The following is a 19,339-nucleotide window of genomic DNA, read 5'->3' as shown; positions in this document are numbered from 1 at the left end:
ATCACGAGCAAACAGTACGTTCTTTCTTTTTTGACTCGCTCTCCGCGAATAGCTAGCGTTACCAGCGTTAGTCACCAACGTTTAGTCACTGACATAGTCGCACCCACCCACCCACTTCGTCATGAAGATACGTATCTCACGACGTCGGATACATTGCCGAAACCGAGCACCGTGTAGTCATCGGCCGGACGCAAACAGCCCCGACTCGCGGGTTTATCACCACGACCGGCGATCTGACGCAACGAGCGCAGGGACTCCTGACGTCACACACTCGAAGTCCGCTGCTCCCTTATCGTACACGACAAACGGTGACGGCAACAGCTGGCGCTTCAACGACCGCCGAAGCGTATGGAAGTGTAGCCCGCTTCCGAAAGTCGCGCATTGCTTTGCGGCAATCGCGTGCGGCGCGAGCTCCCATTCGGCGTGCTGGCATTGACGATTTGTGTTTTCGTTTCCCGCTGACTCTGTCTCCAGTCACCAGGCGTCGCATGGGCAGGCATGAGTCCCATGGATGCGTTCTGCGGCTCTCGGTTTTGGGTGAGCAAATTTTTCCGCATATTTCGGCCGTTCCAAACGCGATTTGCCTGTTTGGAACGCGTCATCTTGCTTCGGGAAAGGCGTTCGGATCGAAACGTTAGCTCACAGAGCGATGTTGATCGCTTCGAGCGATGCGACATGCATCATCTCGTAGCCGGCACCTCGTACAAAAACCGGCACTCGATCGCTGCTTCGCTCGAAGGCTGATTCATATCGAGGAAAGAAAAAACAAAAATGTTTTATTTCGCTACCGAAAATGAGGAAAACAAAGACTCGGTATCGACTCTGACATTGACGTTCGTGGGTCAATTTTAATGGGTGAAACAACCGACTGCTGCGCGTTTTATTGGGGGAAGAGCGCTACTATCTTTCCGTCGCTCGGCTTCGCTACGTTTTACTTTAATTAGCGTACGCAGATCGCTCTTGCACGTGTTGAGCTTGCAAGCCGCCCGCCGCGGTCCTGCGCTTCTCTTTGACACATGACCGTGCACTTCCTGCGACTTGCTTCGCGTCGCCACGCGAAGTCTTTGTACGCCCCCCTTCCCCTGGCTGCTTCTGACGACGCACTGAGACATTTGAGAAGAGTACCGGTACTCATGTCTCGTGTTCGTTTCGTTGGTGCCGTCCAGTTTTGCGGCTCATCAGCTTCCAGCCGTAACTGTAACTCCCGAATCGGTTCTCGCTTTGACGCTTGACGTTTGCGTTCTCGTGATCGAACTAGAGATGCGCCAGCAACAAGTCGGCCAGAATGAAATTGTCACGCCTTCCTCTTGTAGCCACGAAAAAAATCAAGAAATTATTGAAAGGCGTAACCTTGGTGGAGCACGTGGTTTCATTACGCGCCTTCCTTCCCCTGGCATAGGCGTCACAATGTAGTAATAAAATATATCACCCCCGGTAGATGCGTCACGATTTGATAATAAAATCGCAAGCTGAGTCATATAGTTGTTCATTTCGTAGATACACGCAGCGTGAACGAGATGAAAGATGTGCGCGCATTTTTTTATTGCTCGGTTCTCGAATCTCCGAGCTCTGCACAAACAGTCGAACGAGTGCTGTAATGTTCTGATGCCGGTTGTGGATAACTCAGGGTGGCGCGTGCGTGGTAGGACCACAAAAATTAAACGATATTCCGCTGTTTTTGCAGCTGCGTTGTACCGTACAACAAGGAAGCGGCGGTATGCATGCTCTTTTTTTTTTTTTCTTTCATCCATTTCGTCCTTGCAATGTTTCGATATACGGTCAGGAGCAGCTGCACCCACTGCAATGTTTCGATATACGGTCAGGAGCAGCTGCACCCACTACTGCGCAGTTTTGCGACATCCCAGTCATTTTAATTTACTAGGAATGCGAAGTTTGTATAACTCTCGTAACATCTCGTTTAATAACTTTTTTTTTTTCGTGTTGCGGGTAGCTAAAACGTGAGCATAGCGATGTGTTTGTCGGTGCTGATTTATTCCGTCTTCCTCTTTTATCCCCATCTATAGTGCGCGTTCTCATCTTGTGATTTGCTTGCAGCCATTCGGTGGTGCAATTATTTTCGTAAAAGGGTGTTTCATGTTTGATGCCTCTTCCCTGCACTCTAATGATACCAGAGACCATGTTGATCTTATCTCCTAAATTAATTACAGTAATTTGACGCTTGTGGGGCCGTGGTTAAAGGTTTGCATTGTGCTTGACCGAATAACAACGCTTCTAAATTATCACGCAGAATTTTATGACGCAACCTGTCATAAGAAAGATCCACGTTTTGTAGAATATTCAGATAATACGTAATTGTTACCTGTGGTTAATTTTAACGCCTGCTGCCAATGGCCGCGCATGTTACATTTGGTTTGTGTTCTTCCCGTAGAAAAAACAAAACAATACTTCTAGAGCATTGAGTCACAAACGGCAGGTCTTCACTGACGCATCTTATCATGGCGATAAAGGAAGTTGCAGTTGTGTGCCAAGTGATGTTCTTCATGAGCAGGCTCTCGTTCCATGAATTGGTCTCCAAAGTTTAATGATTGTGTGGTGTTGATACTTTGCGTCGAGCCTTCACTACAAACTGATCACCCTGCACCATCACCTAACGACTAGTTCTTAATTGCAGAATTAACTGCTTATCACCATTTTTCGTCAACTTTGTTCTCACTGTGATGCTACAGCATTCACTATTCGAATCTACTGCTGGTTCTCTATTTTTTCAATATACATACTACACATATTTTCGGGCAATAGGCATCCTGTCTTCCCTTGTCTTTTGTCCGTGTTTACTAGCGCAGTTAATAGGCCTTTAAAATGAATGTTAACCAACTAGCCCTACTTGGTGCCCTACTTCAATAGGCGTACCTCACTACTGCATGTAATGTTCCTCGTTACCCAAATAAAAATGTTTAGTAAATGAAATTAAAAAAATATATATATGTCCAGTCAGGGCTGCAGAACTCTGCAGAGTAAAATTAGGTGAACCGTGACAGGCTTGAAATTGAGGAGAGAAAAAAAAAAATTCATTTTCTGATTCACAGGTGCTGTGCTAATGGCAAGACGTGTGCAGTTCGGTATCTGTGTAGTTGTCGGACAGTGACATGGGAACTTGGTCGTGTCAGTGCGATTCCGGGAAAGTTGCACGGCGGTCAGACAAAGACATAACGGTAACAGAGAACACTGCCGAACACAAAGGGAATTCCCATTCCGGGCTCAATTTCATCATCGCGCATCGTCAGTCTATTTTATCTCCACGCAGAACAAAAGCCTCTCCCCACAATCTCGGATTAATCCCAGTCCTGCATCGGCTGATTGCATTTTGTGCCCGTGTACTTCCGTGCTTTGTCGAACCCCACCTAAATGTTCTGCCATCCTCAGCTACACATTAATTTGATTCGTAGACAGGCACTCTGCAGCTGAGCAGACCACTGGTTATATGCCCTGTGTGTTTCGTGACCTTCCCAGCTCTTAATTGTGGTGTAATCTCAACCAGATTGTCAGCTACACCCGTTTGCCCTAGAGTCCATGCTGCCATATTCCTTTCCCTACTCCCATAGGCGTGGGCAGGGTTCTACATTAGGGGGAGCGAAGTCTCACCCCCCTCCCCCCCATTCCCATCAGTCAAGTCCAAAAGAAACGCTTTGCAATGGATGCAAAAAATGAAAATCAAACGAGGGTCTGCTTTTCACAACAGCCTCTGTTTGGTCTTCAGCTTTCCGGGGGTTAAAGGTGGTATGTAAACAGTTCTTGAAAAGCAACATAAGATGTCCTTGGCCACTGTTATCTTCAAAAACCTGCCTGTGAAGGCCTGACTGATTTGAGGTATTGGGCAGACTTGGCTCCCTCCTTAGATGATCAGCGGGGGTTGCTGCTCCCCCGTGCCCCTCCCACCCCCCTTTGCACACACCTTTGGTTACTTCCATAACTCTTTCTTTCATTGCTCCACGTTCTCTTGACACACAGCCTCGTGTCGATCTCAGTCCATAGTTCCGATTTTCCATCTCAAGGCCGGGCCTCGTTTCGATGTCGGTCCATAGTTCTGTCCTCCCATCTCTGAAGATTGCACCTCGTTTATCTTTCCATCCTTCAGTTGCAGCCGTACGTACGCATTCAACAAGGCTCTTCATTCAGAAAACCAGCACTGCAGAAGGATACAATCGTAAACAGCGAGTCTTTGCTGATGCTTCTTATCACTGTGGTAAAGAGGTTCCTGATAACATTTCGGTTGAGTTTCTTGTGAATGGAGCTGTCATCCCATGAGTGAAGCTCTGTGGCTCAGCGATTCCGTGGTGTTAAGACACTGCATCGGGTTTTCTCTACTTAGCGATCACTCTGCATTTTCACCCAATAGCTAGTGGTGCAGTGGAGTGAATTGCCTCACTGTAACCTGAGAGTGTTTGTTCACCAATGTGCCACTTGTTCCCTGTGTCCTTTTATTATTTCTTTTTCTGCTCCATCACTCTGCTGTCTTGGCGGCCATGTTTGGCCTTGGTCCATAGTTCCTTCTTTCTATCGCTCAAGGTTCTGTCTACTTTATCTTTTGGTCCTTCAGTCACAGTTTTCCTTTTCCTCCCTCCAAAGTATGTGCAGGCACATCTTGTTTGTTATTGACTTACACGGACTGCAGCTTTTGGTGTGTTGGGTGGAACTGCTGGGATGGTGTGTAGCTGGGTGTAGGTGAATGCATTCGATTACTGCTGCTTTGTTGTCTTTCGCTCTAAGGAAAAGGGCTATCTTCCTAGAAATGAAAAAGTTTGCACAGTGGGATACTCTGTAAGTCATTTAAGTCATTTGGGGGATAGTTTCAAAGAGAATATGCAAAAGGAGGAACCTTTCAGGTACTGTGACGCAGAATAATGGGCATGCTTTGCTGGATGATGGTGCTCTCTTATTACCAGACATTAATATCAAGCTCAATCTTTTCTTTTATCAAGTTCCAGTGAGTATGTAGGATCTTGGCATACCATAAGCTGCAGTTACACAAATGAATGAATGAATGAATGAATGAATGAATGAATGACAAATTAAACATGGTAACATGAGTCTTTCTTTTCAACTTTTAATAGAGTAGTATGTTTAAAAATGTTGCTCATCTGAATAAAAAAAACCTAAAGCTAGAATGTGGATCCAAGCTAGTTGGCACGTTAACATTCTTGGACAGGTGAAGCTCAAAAAGAAAAAAAAAACACACAGACATGGGAACAGACTCAGACATACATGACAAAAAATTCTGCTTTGAGCCATCATATATTAACCTTCTTCTTTTTTAGATGTTGCATAGCTGTTTGAAAATTGTGCAGCATATGATAAGCAACATGATTTCTCGGTCTTAGCGTATTTCGATAAAGAGCTCTTGAGCTATAGTTTGCTCTTCACATCTTGATTCGTTCAGACTGATAGTGTGACTGCACAGAAGAGGGCCAACGCGGGGTATCCCGGGCGCAAGCTGTGAAGCCCGTCACGAAAATGAGCATTTCCGCATGCTTATCGTTTAAAAGTCAACGCGGTTACCGGGTAGCGGCTCTTCAGTCCGAGAGGAGAGAGAGCTCTGAAGCGTCACATGCAAAATTCGTTGTCACACACTTCAGAACGTCGTACGGCTTTCGAAAAATCTCAAACTCTTGAGTGCGTTTGAAGGCCTTTATCTCTTAGAGTGCGCCTGTGAGAGGCTGCCGCCCTCGCAGTTCGCGTGAGGAGCACAATGTAATCTTGACATACTGAACGGTGTTTGCCGATGCCTTGCTTTGTGTATTCTCGCAGGCAAGCAGTGCTCGGTGTTTGAGAGTCTATAACTATAGACACCTAGCACTCATTTAGGATGACGTGAAGCAGTGAGTAGACGAACTACGAACACAGACTTTCGACTGGATTTTATAGGTTGAACATGCAAAGTTTTGAATGTAGATTATGTGATAAGTATCCAGCTGGAAAGCATGCACGCGCAAAAACAAAAACATGCCATTTTTCAGTTCTTGTGGGGAAGTTGCCCTTAGGCGCTTATAATCTGTGGGTACATCCCTAATTTATTCCTTTGCGGCACGGGTTGTGGTCGAGTGTCTGCGAATTCGTGAAATTTATATAACTTAATGCCGAGGTTCTGAAGATCAAATTAAAAGCAAGTGGAAGTATTAGAATAAGTTATGTGTATATTACCACCAATTAATTGCAGTTACAACATAACTAATAATCCAGTTAGGGTACATTCAGTCATGCTATATTTCGACTGAATTCAACGACCCACTCAAATTACATGCGATAGTTATCTACTGGCAGTGAGCATTACTAAAAAGGTAAAAAAAAAAATATTTTGAAATTCCACCCGAACTGCCCCATGTCCAACGTATTGTTAAACATGGTACTGCCTTCACCAAAGCGATCGTTAATAGCAAAATATTTCAAGCAGAAGTGATATATTGCAACTGTAGGCAACAAGAATGCTTACTTAATTTATCTTTAGCTCAGTGTTTGTGGTCGCTTTCTCGCCAATAGTGCACAGAAGCGGCAAAACTGAGTTGAGTCTCCAAATGCTGTGTCAAAGGATTATGTCTTTGGAATACAGTTCAGGATAACTTCTTGTGCGAGTTGGTGTCTGCTAAACATATTGTAGTTGCTCAAAACTCGAATATAAAAGAAAATCCTGTCCTTTTTGCCTCTTCATCTTTTTTCTTTTACCTTACAGTTTCGCATTATCACAGTATGTTTGGAATGCCCCTTTGGGAATACGTTGGAGGTCAGAGTTGGCCATTCCTCGTGACACCGTGCATGACGAATGTTCATTGACTTCTCTCATCCCATCACGTGCTTGCAGTGTTTGCAGTTCTTAATCAACTACCATGTGTTAGTTAAAATTTTGCAGAGCCTAGCAGCATTATTGTGGAATACAGTCTCGCAAGCGTGAGCCATATAGAGATAACGAATGACTTTCTGGACAATGGTTTATTAAAAGTTCTTTCTGGAAAAACATGCTGTTGTGAAAGTGTACAAATAACAGAACACAAATATCTGTACATCAGAGCGGAATTTACCAGATGTATCTTTAACAAAATGCAGAAACATTCGAAGCTTGTTACATTGGTACTATGCCTATGTCTGCTGTAATGTTTATCACGCGTAGCGTAACTAGAGACTAAATGTGGCATCTCTAACGAAAGCAACGAAAGGTGTGATAACGCAGCATTTATCAGGCAAACAATAGCTCGCTCAATATCCGGGGCACATTGTCACTTTTGTGATGTTACGCATTTCGTGTATTATTTCAGATAGGCTAACTGTAATGTTTATCGTGCATAGCGTAACTAGAGACTAAATGTGGCATCTGTAGCGAAAGCAACGAAAGGTGTGATAACGCAGCATTTATCAGGCAAACAATAGCTCGCTCAATATCCGGGGCATATTGTCTCTTGTGTCATATTGCGCATTTCATGTATTATTTCAGATATGCTAGCTTTGAGATACTTTTGTTTACGACTGAAGTGGGTGGACTGGCGGGTAGGCAGAAAGATTACTGGTATAGCTTTTTTTAGGCCACCGACAAACGACGGCATGACGTTTGAACTGCTGCTAGCAGACTTGTTTGGTCAGCTTCCATCAAGCCTTAATTGTACTGGTGGGAAATAAATTATTATTCTTTTAATGACTCTGCCTGGTGGTACTGTTATGTTTATTAAAGCATTCACTGCGATAAACTCCGTGCAGTTCTTGTGTCTGCGCAGAGCGTAGTTTCGAAGTGGCTAACTGCCCTTATGATTGAATCTTGTGCCTGCGAGTTGCTAGGTCGGGCATGAATGTTTCTCTAATGGCAGTGGCTGTCTGAATAGTACTTCATTATCATCATTGTGATCCATCACTGTCTTCCTGTTTTTTAGCGTTGCTCCTATCACTTTTCATTTCATTGCACGCTGTGTAATTCTTAACTTCCTCACAAGTTTTTTTGTTATTCTCCAAATTTCCGCCCCATACGTTAGAGACGCGCATATGTTGTAAAAAGTGAGTACGTGATGGTTTGGTAGGCTGACTTCCAAGTAACGTTAACTGCACCACTACCCTGTTGAAAGGGTAGCCCCATAACTTCCATCAAAAGCATCCTCTGACACTGGTAGCGACCGTCCTCGGCTCAGAAGGTCTTGAATATGTTGCTGTGATCATGAGTAGGCTTGGAGGTGAACTTTCAGAAGTGCCATTCACTGAACTGTATTTTTCTCACAAAGTGCTTTCATTTTTTATTTTTCCCCTTCTAGTGCTTCCGTCTATCACCTTTTTTTCCTTTACCTTATGGGGAGTGGCTATTTCTGTGTATTTATCCGTATGCTATATTTTTTTACTAAGAACCTAATTAACTTCACGACTTACTCGTCTCCTTTTTTTTTTTTTCAGGACAGAATAGCCACTTAGTCTAAGCAGTTGCTAACCTCCCTCTCTTTCCATCAATTGCTCCACCTTCTCCTAAAATTTGTCATCCAATCTTGGGGCCAAAAGTGCACTCGGATGTGACGTGGCACATTTAGGTGTTATTCTCAGGTCTTTCTCATCATATGCAGAAAGAAAGTGTTCTAACAAATAAAACTAGTACAAAATCGATGGTTCAAGTTGAGAGTTATATTGGACACATATGATATTGAAACATAAGTTTGCTTGAGATGAGGGCCAATTAACTGTCAGCATAATTAGTGAAAATAATTCGCCGAGTTCGTTGAGAGAGCAGCTGGGATCGTTGCGGCACCTGGCAGATCAGATCTCAACCACGGGCTTCTTTCTACTGGCCTCTAACATCTGCTTCAGCAGCGTGCAAAATACTAAGTTAATCCAAGGAATACATCATGGAAGACAAACGCTGACGTGTGATTTCCGCTATCAGATGCCTAAGTCAAAGATTAGGGTCACTTCCCAGATTTTTTTGTTGCCACTAATATCGCATCAATCAGAGTCCTGTCTGTGATAAGATAAAGGCTTTTAAATTGTGCCTCATCTTCATGGGGGTGTTTAATATGGGACTGTTCTACACTCTCAGAAAAGATCGAGTAAAAAGGGTGCCTTTTTGTCTCGCAACGATAATCGTCATCTGGCTTGCTTGCGTTTCCTTTCTTGAAAACTCTGCACTGGCCACTTTCCTACCAAGAATGCTCTGTCACGCTGATAGCGCACATGCCGTTCGTACAATTATAGTTGTGGGACAAAAAGACACCCTTTTTACTCGATCTTTTCTGTGAATGTAAAGTTAAGAAGGAGGCACATGGTATATCTGACCTGAATGTCACGTTGGATCCCGCCTTCTCAGGACTATAACCAGACATGGAATACGACAGACCCCGACCTGAGCATCTGCTTCCAAGACACAGTGTTGGTGTGGGTGCCCTGCGGGTTCCTCTGGCTCACAGCTCCCATCGAGACGTTCCTCTTGCTCAAGAGCAGCAATCGGTTAATCCCGTGGACGGCGCTCAACCTGGCTAAGCTGGTAAGTGTTCGTTTTCTGAAGAAAAACAGCGCACAAAAAAAAAAACGTAGGGAAGAGAGGGAAGACACACAGCGCCTGCTGCTCACAACTGAAAGTTTATAAGCACAAACCGCGCATTTCAAGTGAGGTCAACTTCAAAAAAATGTTTTCAGTCGTGCATTTATCAACGAAAGACAACTTTTTTTGTTTTTTGTGCAACATCACTGAGGTTTGGTTTACACAAGAATCGCTAGACTTGCTAATGTGAAGAGCTTCTGAAACTTCTCGAGTGAACTGGTGATAGGTGCTTAAACAGAACTGTAGTGTTTGAAAAATGGATACGCGCCAACTAGCCCAACTTGCCATTTTGTTACTCGTAAGTGTCATTAACTACCGAGACCCTGTTTTCTTTTATTTATTTATTTATTTATTTATTTATTTATTTATTTATTTATTTCACGTATCCTCAAGTGCCAGGGCTTCGTGGAGAGGAGTGGCGTGTATGTGTAAAACAGCAAAGGGCTACTATAAAGTTATATGTATAATGATAGAGATGCATGCATAGGACATAATCGCTACTGGGCAATGCACTTAAGAACAGGTGCAAACTTTCAGGCATATTTCTGTCGCAGAGCAATAATCATCTACTTCGCATGGCTTTACTGGTGCCCACGTGGTTGCAACGTATTTGCCAGTGCTATTTTGTGGCCAGCATCAGCCCCGTAAATTAAAAATTATTTCTTTACGGTGCAGGCTTAACTGGCTTCACGAAGGTTGAGGCACGCATTGCAATGTGCGTGTCAGAGTGTGGCAAAAGTCCAGTATCCATATGAGTGGTTCCCTTCAAGGGGTCACGAACCACCCCTAAGGCCTTGTGAGAAAACATGTGTTGCGGATAGCAGACACTGCTGTTAACAGCCCATCCAAATCTTGCAGTTGTGCGCAGCAAAGAGAGTTTAGAAGGAGCATAAAGTTTCCATTTTCTCAGGCGCTCTCTTTTCATAGAGAGACGTGTGCTTGCTCTCTTCGGAACTCCGGCGCCTGCTGTTTGACATCAAATAGAAGCATGCTGTTGGCCGGAGCAGCGTTTGGATGATACGCACTTCTTACCACGGGGGGCTGCCACAGGCCGGCACCGCGCTCCACAGTCAGTGAACATTAGATAGTGAGCTACACTCACGCACAGAAATCGCAACGGGAGAGAGCGATTGCATTTCATCATGCACCCATCATGACTGCACTTCATGCATTTCATCATGCATGTAACTTCTTTTTCCTGTGCCATCCCTCTCTGTGTAACTTCCAGCGCGCTAGTCGGGACAAGAGAAGAGAGAAAGCATTTAAAGCGCACGACAAACACCTGTAACTCCACTCATTTTTAACAGGTTTGAGAAATCTTTGCAGCAATCGATTCGGGAAGCAGGAAACTCCGATACTGAGGTCATTCGATGAATACTTGGAACAGTGGTTCGTGACTGCCTTAATTTCTCTTCACCTCAGTACAGCCATGTTGCAAAAGTGCCAGTGCCTGTTTTGAGCGCGTGATGCTGAATGTGCCCTTGACGTTTCTTTTTCTTCCTCTTCCTCTTTTGCACAGGCCATAACCTTTATACTGTTCGTGATATCGCTGGTCGAGTTCAGCTATGCCGGCCACGCAGCCCTCTCAGAAGGCATCGCCCTGCCGTCCGTCTACTTCTACACGCCTTTCATCAAGCTTACGACATTCGTGAGTTTTCTTTGTTTTTGTCACTCATTGCTGGCAGCTGTGCCTAAATTAATGCAATAGCATTCAAGACGAAGAAGAAAAGACAGCCTTTGAACAGCTCACCAATGTGGTACACTTAAACCTCATTATAACAAAGTCACATCTGCCACAAAAATAACTTCGTTATATCCGAAAATTCGTTAAAAACATATATTTGTAGCACTGTATCTATGACAAGACTTGATCTTCATTTATTTCGTTATAACCGGTAATTTGTTATATCCGGGTTCGTTATATCGAGGTTTGAGTGTATCTCTCTCCATCCAGGAATATTTGTTAGTGAAAACCTGTTTTTTGACAGCAAAATGGCTTTGAACTCAAGCCCAAGACACTGTGGTAGCTTATCTGTTAGTGTTGTGCTGGCTAAGCCTAAAAACATCTTCGATTCCTGGCCACAGTGATAGCCGCATATTGATGAGTGCAAAAGGCAAAAAAAAAAACATTCGTGTGCCTAGATTTAGGTACACTTTGATGGACCCCAAATAGTTAAAATTAATCTGAACTCCCGTACTACAAATTTTTTCATAATATTCCCTTCAGGTGTGAATTATGATGGACTGTCTGTAAATATGTCTAACTTACGCAAATTTTTTCCAAGGCACTTGATATTTTATTGCAAGGAAGAGAAGGTGGTAATTGTGTCGATTCATGCATTTTTTTGAGTATTTAATCTTAATCTGTGAAATTAAATATCTATTTATTCTGAAGTCAGGCACGTTCTGTTTTTGTACAAGAATAATCAACTCTCAGGCTCGAAATACATGGGCAATTTGTTGTCGGTTGAATGCATTTCGAGCAAACAAAAGTTGTAATTTTGGCGTGGCTTCTGGAATAGGGCACATCGAATGACTGAGACGTGTGTTCAGCTAAGTGATCTTCAGCAACATGCAGCACTACAATGTTAAATGAGCACTAGTTGTCCACTCGGGAAGTGTGTATACAAAATGTTCACTGAGGAAACATATCCAGCCAAAAACTAACAACCGTAGGAAATGATGAAGACAGGAAAGCGGCTGAGTTTGTGCGCCACTTTGTTGAATAAACAGTTGGTAATCCATCCGCTTTTCCATCTTCTTCATCGTTTCCTGTGGTCGTTTGTTTTCGGCTGGACATATTTCCTTAGTGTAATGCATTGTCTAGCTCGACAACGTGTACGAAATGTGCACATCGTGTTTCAAGCCAGTTGAAGTACTAACACACAGTGCATGACAAGCCGCTGAAGGGGATATTGTTGTGATATTGTCTTGTCAAACACAGAATTTGATTTTTTTGGTAAGTTCCTGATGTGGATGCATTTTATGTCGTTAAATTTTCATGCGCAGTTGCTGGCTGGCCTGCTGCTCCTTGCGGGTCGGAAGCGAGGCAAGCAGAGCTCGGTGGTGCTCTTTTTATTTTGGTTCCTGCTCATGCTCTTCGGCGTGGTGGCGTACCGGTCACACCTCAAGCGTGCCTTAGCACCGCCCGACGAAGATGCGCCAGACTATGCCAAAGAAGTAAGCTCGTGGACTCTGATGAAGACCTAGCATGGAACAAAACTTGAAATTTTTGATCCATCGATTTTCATTACTGCCACATCAGTTATGCACATGCACAAAGCCACATTCCCATTTTCGGCAGAGTTGGAGCGCTTGATCTCTGCTCTCTCTGTCTATCTCTCTCAGTTGCAGAAATCTCACTGTCGATCACTGAATCACTTATTACTGTCGGTTACTGAACGTTGCTATAACTCTCAGTGCTTCAATCAATACTGCCTATTTGCGATTGTCAGTGAACCTTGTTATCGCTGACAGATGCGACACTTGATTTTGCGATAAATTACATGGTATGTGCCATAGCTTTTGATAGCGCAAGAAGACACGAACCATGAAAGAACACGGGAAAAAAAACAAGCGCTTCTGTGGTTTGTGTATATATGCACTTTCAGAAGCTATAGATCAGTACCTACTAGCCCAATCTCGGTGCTTGCTATGTTACTTCAGTCGGATCCTGCTATAACGAGTACGCTACAACGAAATTTCCGCCACAACGAATAATTTTCGATTCCCCATCAGCCACCCATAGAAAACAATGCGAAAAAGGTCTCGTCACAACGAATACCTTTTCTGGGTATTTCCGCTTGAACAAAGTTTTCGCGAGTGCCACCACATAAGGAAATGGAGCTTGCCTAGGATTGCCGCGAAATTCCGCTAGAAACTCAACCATTTCTCGTTGCCAGACCTGTGCGGCCGCATCGCAAGACCCGTGTCATCATCGGAGGCATGCTTTCTGCCACCACACGCACACCCGGTAAATTATTCGCCATTGAGATGCTCAGCGACAGATCGTCCATCCGCCATGATGCTGCCGGCAGGTTTGATGCTTGTGCGGGCCGCGGAAGAATCGTTCTTCAAGAACTCCCGTCATTGTTTTGACGTAGCACACAAAACAAAACTACTGCTCGTCGTCACAAGCCCTGCGATCGAGAATGACATCCACGGAGTTTTGAAGGCACACGCGTGGCCAGCGTGCACCTAGTCCGAGCATAACTACATTGTGCCGCAACTGCAATGCTGCAGTCAAAACAGCGGTAGACGCGATCGCATATAGCAACGACGCAGTTCTGAAGGCACGCGCACGGCCAGAGCGCACAGATTGACAACAGAACTACCGTTCGCCGCAACCGCTGCGCAGAAAACTGTGGTCGCTATCGTCGCGATCATCGATAGCGAATACGCTCAAGTACGCAGCTAACACACCGGAAGAAAGATTAAAGGCAATAAAGTAAAATGGCGCGAAGCATTTCGGCTTTCCTTTCTCTCGCTTATGACTGTGGTAGTGCGGAGCTTTGGCACTTTGTTTTCAGTAAGCCTCTAGCAAACTTTGGCACGCTCCTTCGCGGCGTTACGCGCTCCGCATGCTTCGAGGGTAGCCTGCATATCGTATTTGCTTGTGTGTAACCCACGTGTACAACTGGCGTATTGACGCAAAGCCGCCTTCCTTGCATTACCGTGAAGCCAACTTGCGCACCGAAATTTGCGTATAACCCGCACCCTGAGTTTAGCGCTAAATTTTCTGTATATTTTGTGCGTGTTATACGTGAGAAAATACATTCACTAGGTGTGCGGCCAAGTACGTCCGAGTTAGCGAGAGTTGAATGCAAAGGACAATGCATGCGCTTGCCGGGACCAAAGGACGAGTCATGATCATCAGATCTTCCTATTTTTTGTGGTCTATAGATGAAATTTCGCTGCAACGAAATTCCGCGACAACGAACTTTATCGCGCGACTTTATCGCGCGTCCCGTCAATTTCGTTGTAGCGGGATTTGACAGTATATGTGCGTAATGTATTATGTATTCATATGGGACGCACATGCATATTTTTCTATTGTGAATGTGAGTGGTGACAAAGGTCTTCTGTTTTTGTATAGTCTTGCCTGCTATCTACGGAAAAGACTATGTCACAGTCTCAGTGTTGATGTAGTCAAGGATTTGACAAAATGCAGTCTGGTAAGGCATAGTCTTTTGAAAACTAACAGGCCACTCACCAAAGTCAAGACAGAGACTTTTTTTGGATCAGTGCAGATACTTTGTTCACAATGGAAATGCTGCCTTTGCAAAAGGTGCTTAGACAGGCTTGAGCATGTGATGTAAAGTTGGTGAGTTTTAAAGGGTTGCTAAACCACCCAGAGGTCAAGATTTAGTTGTGGTGTTGCAATTAGTGCACGAGTCTTCAACGAACACTCAGCCACGAGAATTTTTCGAAATGGTGCCGTAATGGCGGAGTTACACACGCTTGATGATCGAAATGCGGCCCTCACTTGCTTCGCTCTTTCCTTCGCTACGCTCCATTCATCGGCTCCTTTGTCCTGACCAATGCTCCTTCTCACCATACGAAGAACAAGAGTGGTGAGTGTGCTTACCTGCGAGCAGGCAAACAGTGGATGACATGACAAGACGCGAATGGTGACATCACGGCCGACATTGGGGATACCGATAGGCCCGAAGACGACATGGGATTGTTTCTTGGAATTTGTGGCGCACCTGCCACTCCTAGCGCTACCGCATTTGGCATTGTTGATAGTGAAGGCATTCTGAGCTCAATGTGCGTGCTTGCTTGAAATGCTAAAGAATTATCGGAGGTGGTTTAACGGCCCTTTAAGAAACATTGCTCAGCTGTCATTTCCTTTGCGAACAAATGATCCGTAATGATCGAGGAACAACTTTGCATGATTGTCGTTTCACTCAGTCGCTCCTTCTGGTGTCACTTGCAGGAAAGGCCAGGAGAGCCACTATTTTTCGGCGCGTACATGGCGTACTTCCCGTTGGTGGTAATTCAGTTCCTGCTAAACTGCTTCGCCGACAGCAAGCCCATCTATAGGCAGCATGTGCTGCCACCTGAAGAGGCAAGTTTGTTTTGATTTTATTACAAAAATGTATCTTCTTGTGTTCTTGTTCTGACCTTGTTCTTGTTCATACCCTCTGGTGTGTTTTCGTCTCTGTTTTTGCGCTGTATTTACGATGGATTTATGCGCACCGTCCCGACATACCTCACTTCTGAAAGGGACACTAAAGAGAAAAACGATTTTCCTCGTAATAGTAAATTACGCATTCCCAATTCCAAAATCACCAGGCTTGCCACGATCAGATGCTTGGTAAGCGAGGAAATGCACAAAAAGAAAATGCGGGTGGTGACACCACCTTCAAAATCCTGCTTTAAATACCATGTCATCATAGATTTTGACAGCATCTAGTAGGTCCTGTGTAGTTCTTAATCAATAGACATGAAGTACATTGTCCTCTGAGGGGGCCACCGACTTAACATGCCAAGTTTCAGGTAATTTCATTGAGCCAATGTCTCCAAAATATGAAAAATACACTTTGAAATCCGTGATGTCACGAGCTTTCTGCGCAGATTTTGAAAATAAAGCTTTGAAAGGAGATTCCGCGCCGATTTCTTACGTTCATTAACAAGCTGCTCAAATTAACCTTGATTTTCTTCTCTGTTAGTAAACCCATGGTGGGTGGAAGTAACGGTATATAGAGTTCTCAGAGTACAGTTGATCAATCTAAACCGATTCATGGTTTCTCTTTAGTGTCCCTTGAACATGCTGATGCTTTGCCATTGCTGTCTGCTATTACATGCGATACTCGCCCAATCCTGACGATCACCTTTACCCCTGAAGAATGAGCGCTCGTTACTGCTGCGTTGAACTTGCATATTCATGAAGAACAAAAATATCAAATTATGCCATTGTATAAATGCATTAACAGGCTTCTCGCATTACGTTGATGCAGCAGAATTAATTCGATGATGCTGAGCTACGTTACCTTAGAAACCAAACTTATGTCCGCATCTGAGGGTATTTGTCCAATATCGTACTTACGCTAGTCAACTTAATTAAGCCTCTTGTAACACTGTTTGCATGTTTGACGTTGCTGCCATTGGTAAACTTAAACTATTGGTAAACGTCTCTTATTTTGTTGTTTTACAGGCTAAGGTAAGGATTTGTTGCTCATCGAAGTGACTGCTCCTTAGTGTGAACTCGCAAATTAGTGAGTGTGTTTTTTGCATTATCCCAAGGGCACATCCCCAGAGCAGATGTTTTCGTGTATTCTCTGTTCTTCCGACTCTTTGTTTGAAAAATAATTTAAGGTCTGTACATCCCTCGTCATAAGGGAGATTGAACTTGAACGTTCTTTTGACGCAAGTATAATGGAACTAAAACTCTGTTTTTGCCGAGTCATTCGGTTGAGCGGAAATTAGTGTTAGCCAAACGGTTAAAAAAAAGTGAGTTTGCCTGTGTGCAAGATAGCCACAAGGAATCAGCAGCCATTTCATGGTACTTAACAACATCTGTTTGGTCTCTGTTGCAGTATTGGGTAAGAATTTTACTTTTGTTTTTGTGGAACCATAGGGTACTTATCAAGCTATAAGTTGTGCGTCTTCCAAGAGATGATGTCTATGAGAGAAAGAAAAGCTGTCATGCACGTACACTCAAGCCTTGATATATTGAACATGGATACAACGAATTATCGGTCATAACGAAGTAGATGAAGAATAGTCTTGTCAGAGCTACAATACTACAAATAAATGTTTATAACGACTTTTTGGATATAACGAAGTTATTTTCGTGGCAGATGTGACCTTGTTTAATGAGGTTTGAGTATTACTGCAATATTTGTGACCTTCAGAATTCTTGCATGTGCCTATTCTTTAACTTTTTTGTGCTCAGCTTGTACAAACAGTGTGCATTTAAACCAGGGAGTGTTAATCAGTGCTGCTCGTAGCCACGATGGCGGGTGTGGAACACCCTTTCCCGCCTGCTGGTGTCATGTTCTATGTGACTCCAGCAGGCACTGATTAACACTCCCAGGTTTAAATGCACAGATATACCCAATTAAGTGGACGGAAGGATGACCGCCGCAGTAGCTCAATTGGCAGAGCATCGAACGCGTTATTCGAAGGTTGCAGGTTCGGTCACTGCAGGCAACAAGTTATCTTTTCGTCCTCTTTCATTTCTTCTCATTTATACCACAGTTACTACAAATGACTTCCCCTTTCCTTGGCTTGATTGTCTGTTAGTTCTCGTTTATTTTGTGTCCCACTATGCTGTGGATTTTGGCGTTGCGACCTCTGTCTTGACGTCGTGACAATATTGTTGTGGCAATATTGTTGTGACAATATTGTCCCTGTCCGCTTGCAGAAGGAGAGCCCGGAGGCCGGTGCCTCGTTCCTTTCTCAGCTTCTGTTCTCGTGGTTTGACCCGCTGGCCTACAAGGGCTGGCGGCGACCCCTCGAGGCCTCTGATCTGTGGGCGCTCAACTTCAAGGACCGCACCGACCAAGTCGTGCCGGACTTTGACCGCCACTGGCTCAAGCAGGTTGCGGCTGCGCAGCTTCAGAGGGACAGGTGTGTGTGTGCACTCTGTCTCCGCTGCTTTATATATTTATTTTTATAAAGCAAGGCCTTCTTAGTCTTTTCCTGCAATTTGGCACTTTATTTAAGCTGTCTAACTTCTACAGACCATAAATTCGTGTGCTACGACGTCAAGATGCTGCACTCCCACGATTTATGGAAATTGTACCAGAAGCTGTATAGCCGTATACCAGGGTTCCCCCCATGATGGGCGGCGGTGGAAGTACCGCACACCGTTCTGGTTCACCACCCACTGCTTTCGATAGACCTCCCACTGCTCTGATTGACCCCTGAGGAACCAATAAATAGCAGCCGTGTGCGTACAACTACAGCGAGCTGTGTCTCCCGCCACCTGGTTATGTGAAAGGGAGTCTGATCAGGTGGCCTCGTGGTTTCACAGATCGCCAACTCCAGTGCCAGTGCTAAAACAGCCGTACTGTTGCTTCCGTTTTCTATGTGTGCCATAGATGCCAGAAGTGCGCGACCATGTGAATGTGTGTTGAAAATGGGAAGTTTAAAAACGCGATGTTATTAAACTTAATATTCTGTCCCCCCACCCAAACTCTCAAAATGTCCACCCATAAAAAGTTTCTTGGGAGAACCCTGCCATGTATTTATGCCATAAAGAGATTGCATGTTTGATAGTTAGATTCTAACCAGAATCCCCCGAAAGCCCAATGCTCTAACCATTAAACCGCAGATGCACGACTATTACGCTTCAAGTGCATTGCCTTTTAGTTCATCCCTCATGCATACTCTCCCCATCTCTGTGTTTACGGGTGCAAACGTACAAAAGCTTTCCGCTACAGCACACTGCCAGCCAAACTTGACCAACACGGCCTTGTCAGCAGTTCGTGACCTAAGTGCAGCTAAGTTGTGTGCGTCAATACCTGAGTGGGTTGTACTTGAGAAAATACGGTAAATCTCTCTTTGGCAGGAATACAGCCGCAGGGGCGCCAGCAGGAAGTGACGTGGCGGCCAGTTTCCACCACAACCACGCCAACCACGACGGCGGCGAGGTGAAGTTCTCCGACCCAACCTCTCGGAAGAAGTCGGGCAGCTCGGCTTCGTTGCCGTCGGGCGGCGAGCGGCGAGCGAAGCTCAGCATCGTCAAGGCCCTGATTCAGACGTTCGGTCCGAGCTTCTTCCTCGGCAGCATCCTGAAGTTGGTTCATGACACGCTGCAGTTCGTGTCGCCCCAACTGCTTCGGTGAGTGAGGTTGCGGGTTCGATTCCCTGGGG

General features: G+C 44.6%; 1 protein-coding gene across 1 annotated transcript in view; it reads left to right on the top strand.

The window, feature by feature from the left end:
- Positions 1 to 366: 366 nt before the first annotated feature.
- Positions 367 to 19,339, top strand: part of LOC119401691 (multidrug resistance-associated protein 1) — a 73,088-nt gene continuing 54,115 nt past the window's right edge. Inside the window, exons 1-7 of the mRNA XM_037668612.2 lie at positions 367 to 537; positions 9,281 to 9,457; positions 11,034 to 11,162; positions 12,524 to 12,694; positions 15,453 to 15,584; positions 17,886 to 18,091; positions 19,035 to 19,307. Coding sequence (XP_037524540.1) covers positions 499 to 537; positions 9,281 to 9,457; positions 11,034 to 11,162; positions 12,524 to 12,694; positions 15,453 to 15,584; positions 17,886 to 18,091; positions 19,035 to 19,307 — 1,127 coding nt within the window. The 5' untranslated portion in view covers positions 367 to 498. The remainder of the gene's footprint in view (positions 538 to 9,280; positions 9,458 to 11,033; positions 11,163 to 12,523; positions 12,695 to 15,452; positions 15,585 to 17,885; positions 18,092 to 19,034; positions 19,308 to 19,339) is intronic.

This window comes from Rhipicephalus sanguineus, chromosome 8, assembly GCF_013339695.2.
Source record: "Rhipicephalus sanguineus isolate Rsan-2018 chromosome 8, BIME_Rsan_1.4, whole genome shotgun sequence".
Lineage (NCBI taxonomy): Eukaryota > Metazoa > Arthropoda > Arachnida > Ixodida > Ixodidae > Rhipicephalus > Rhipicephalus sanguineus.
This window is presented reverse-complemented; position numbering and strand designations above follow the sequence as displayed.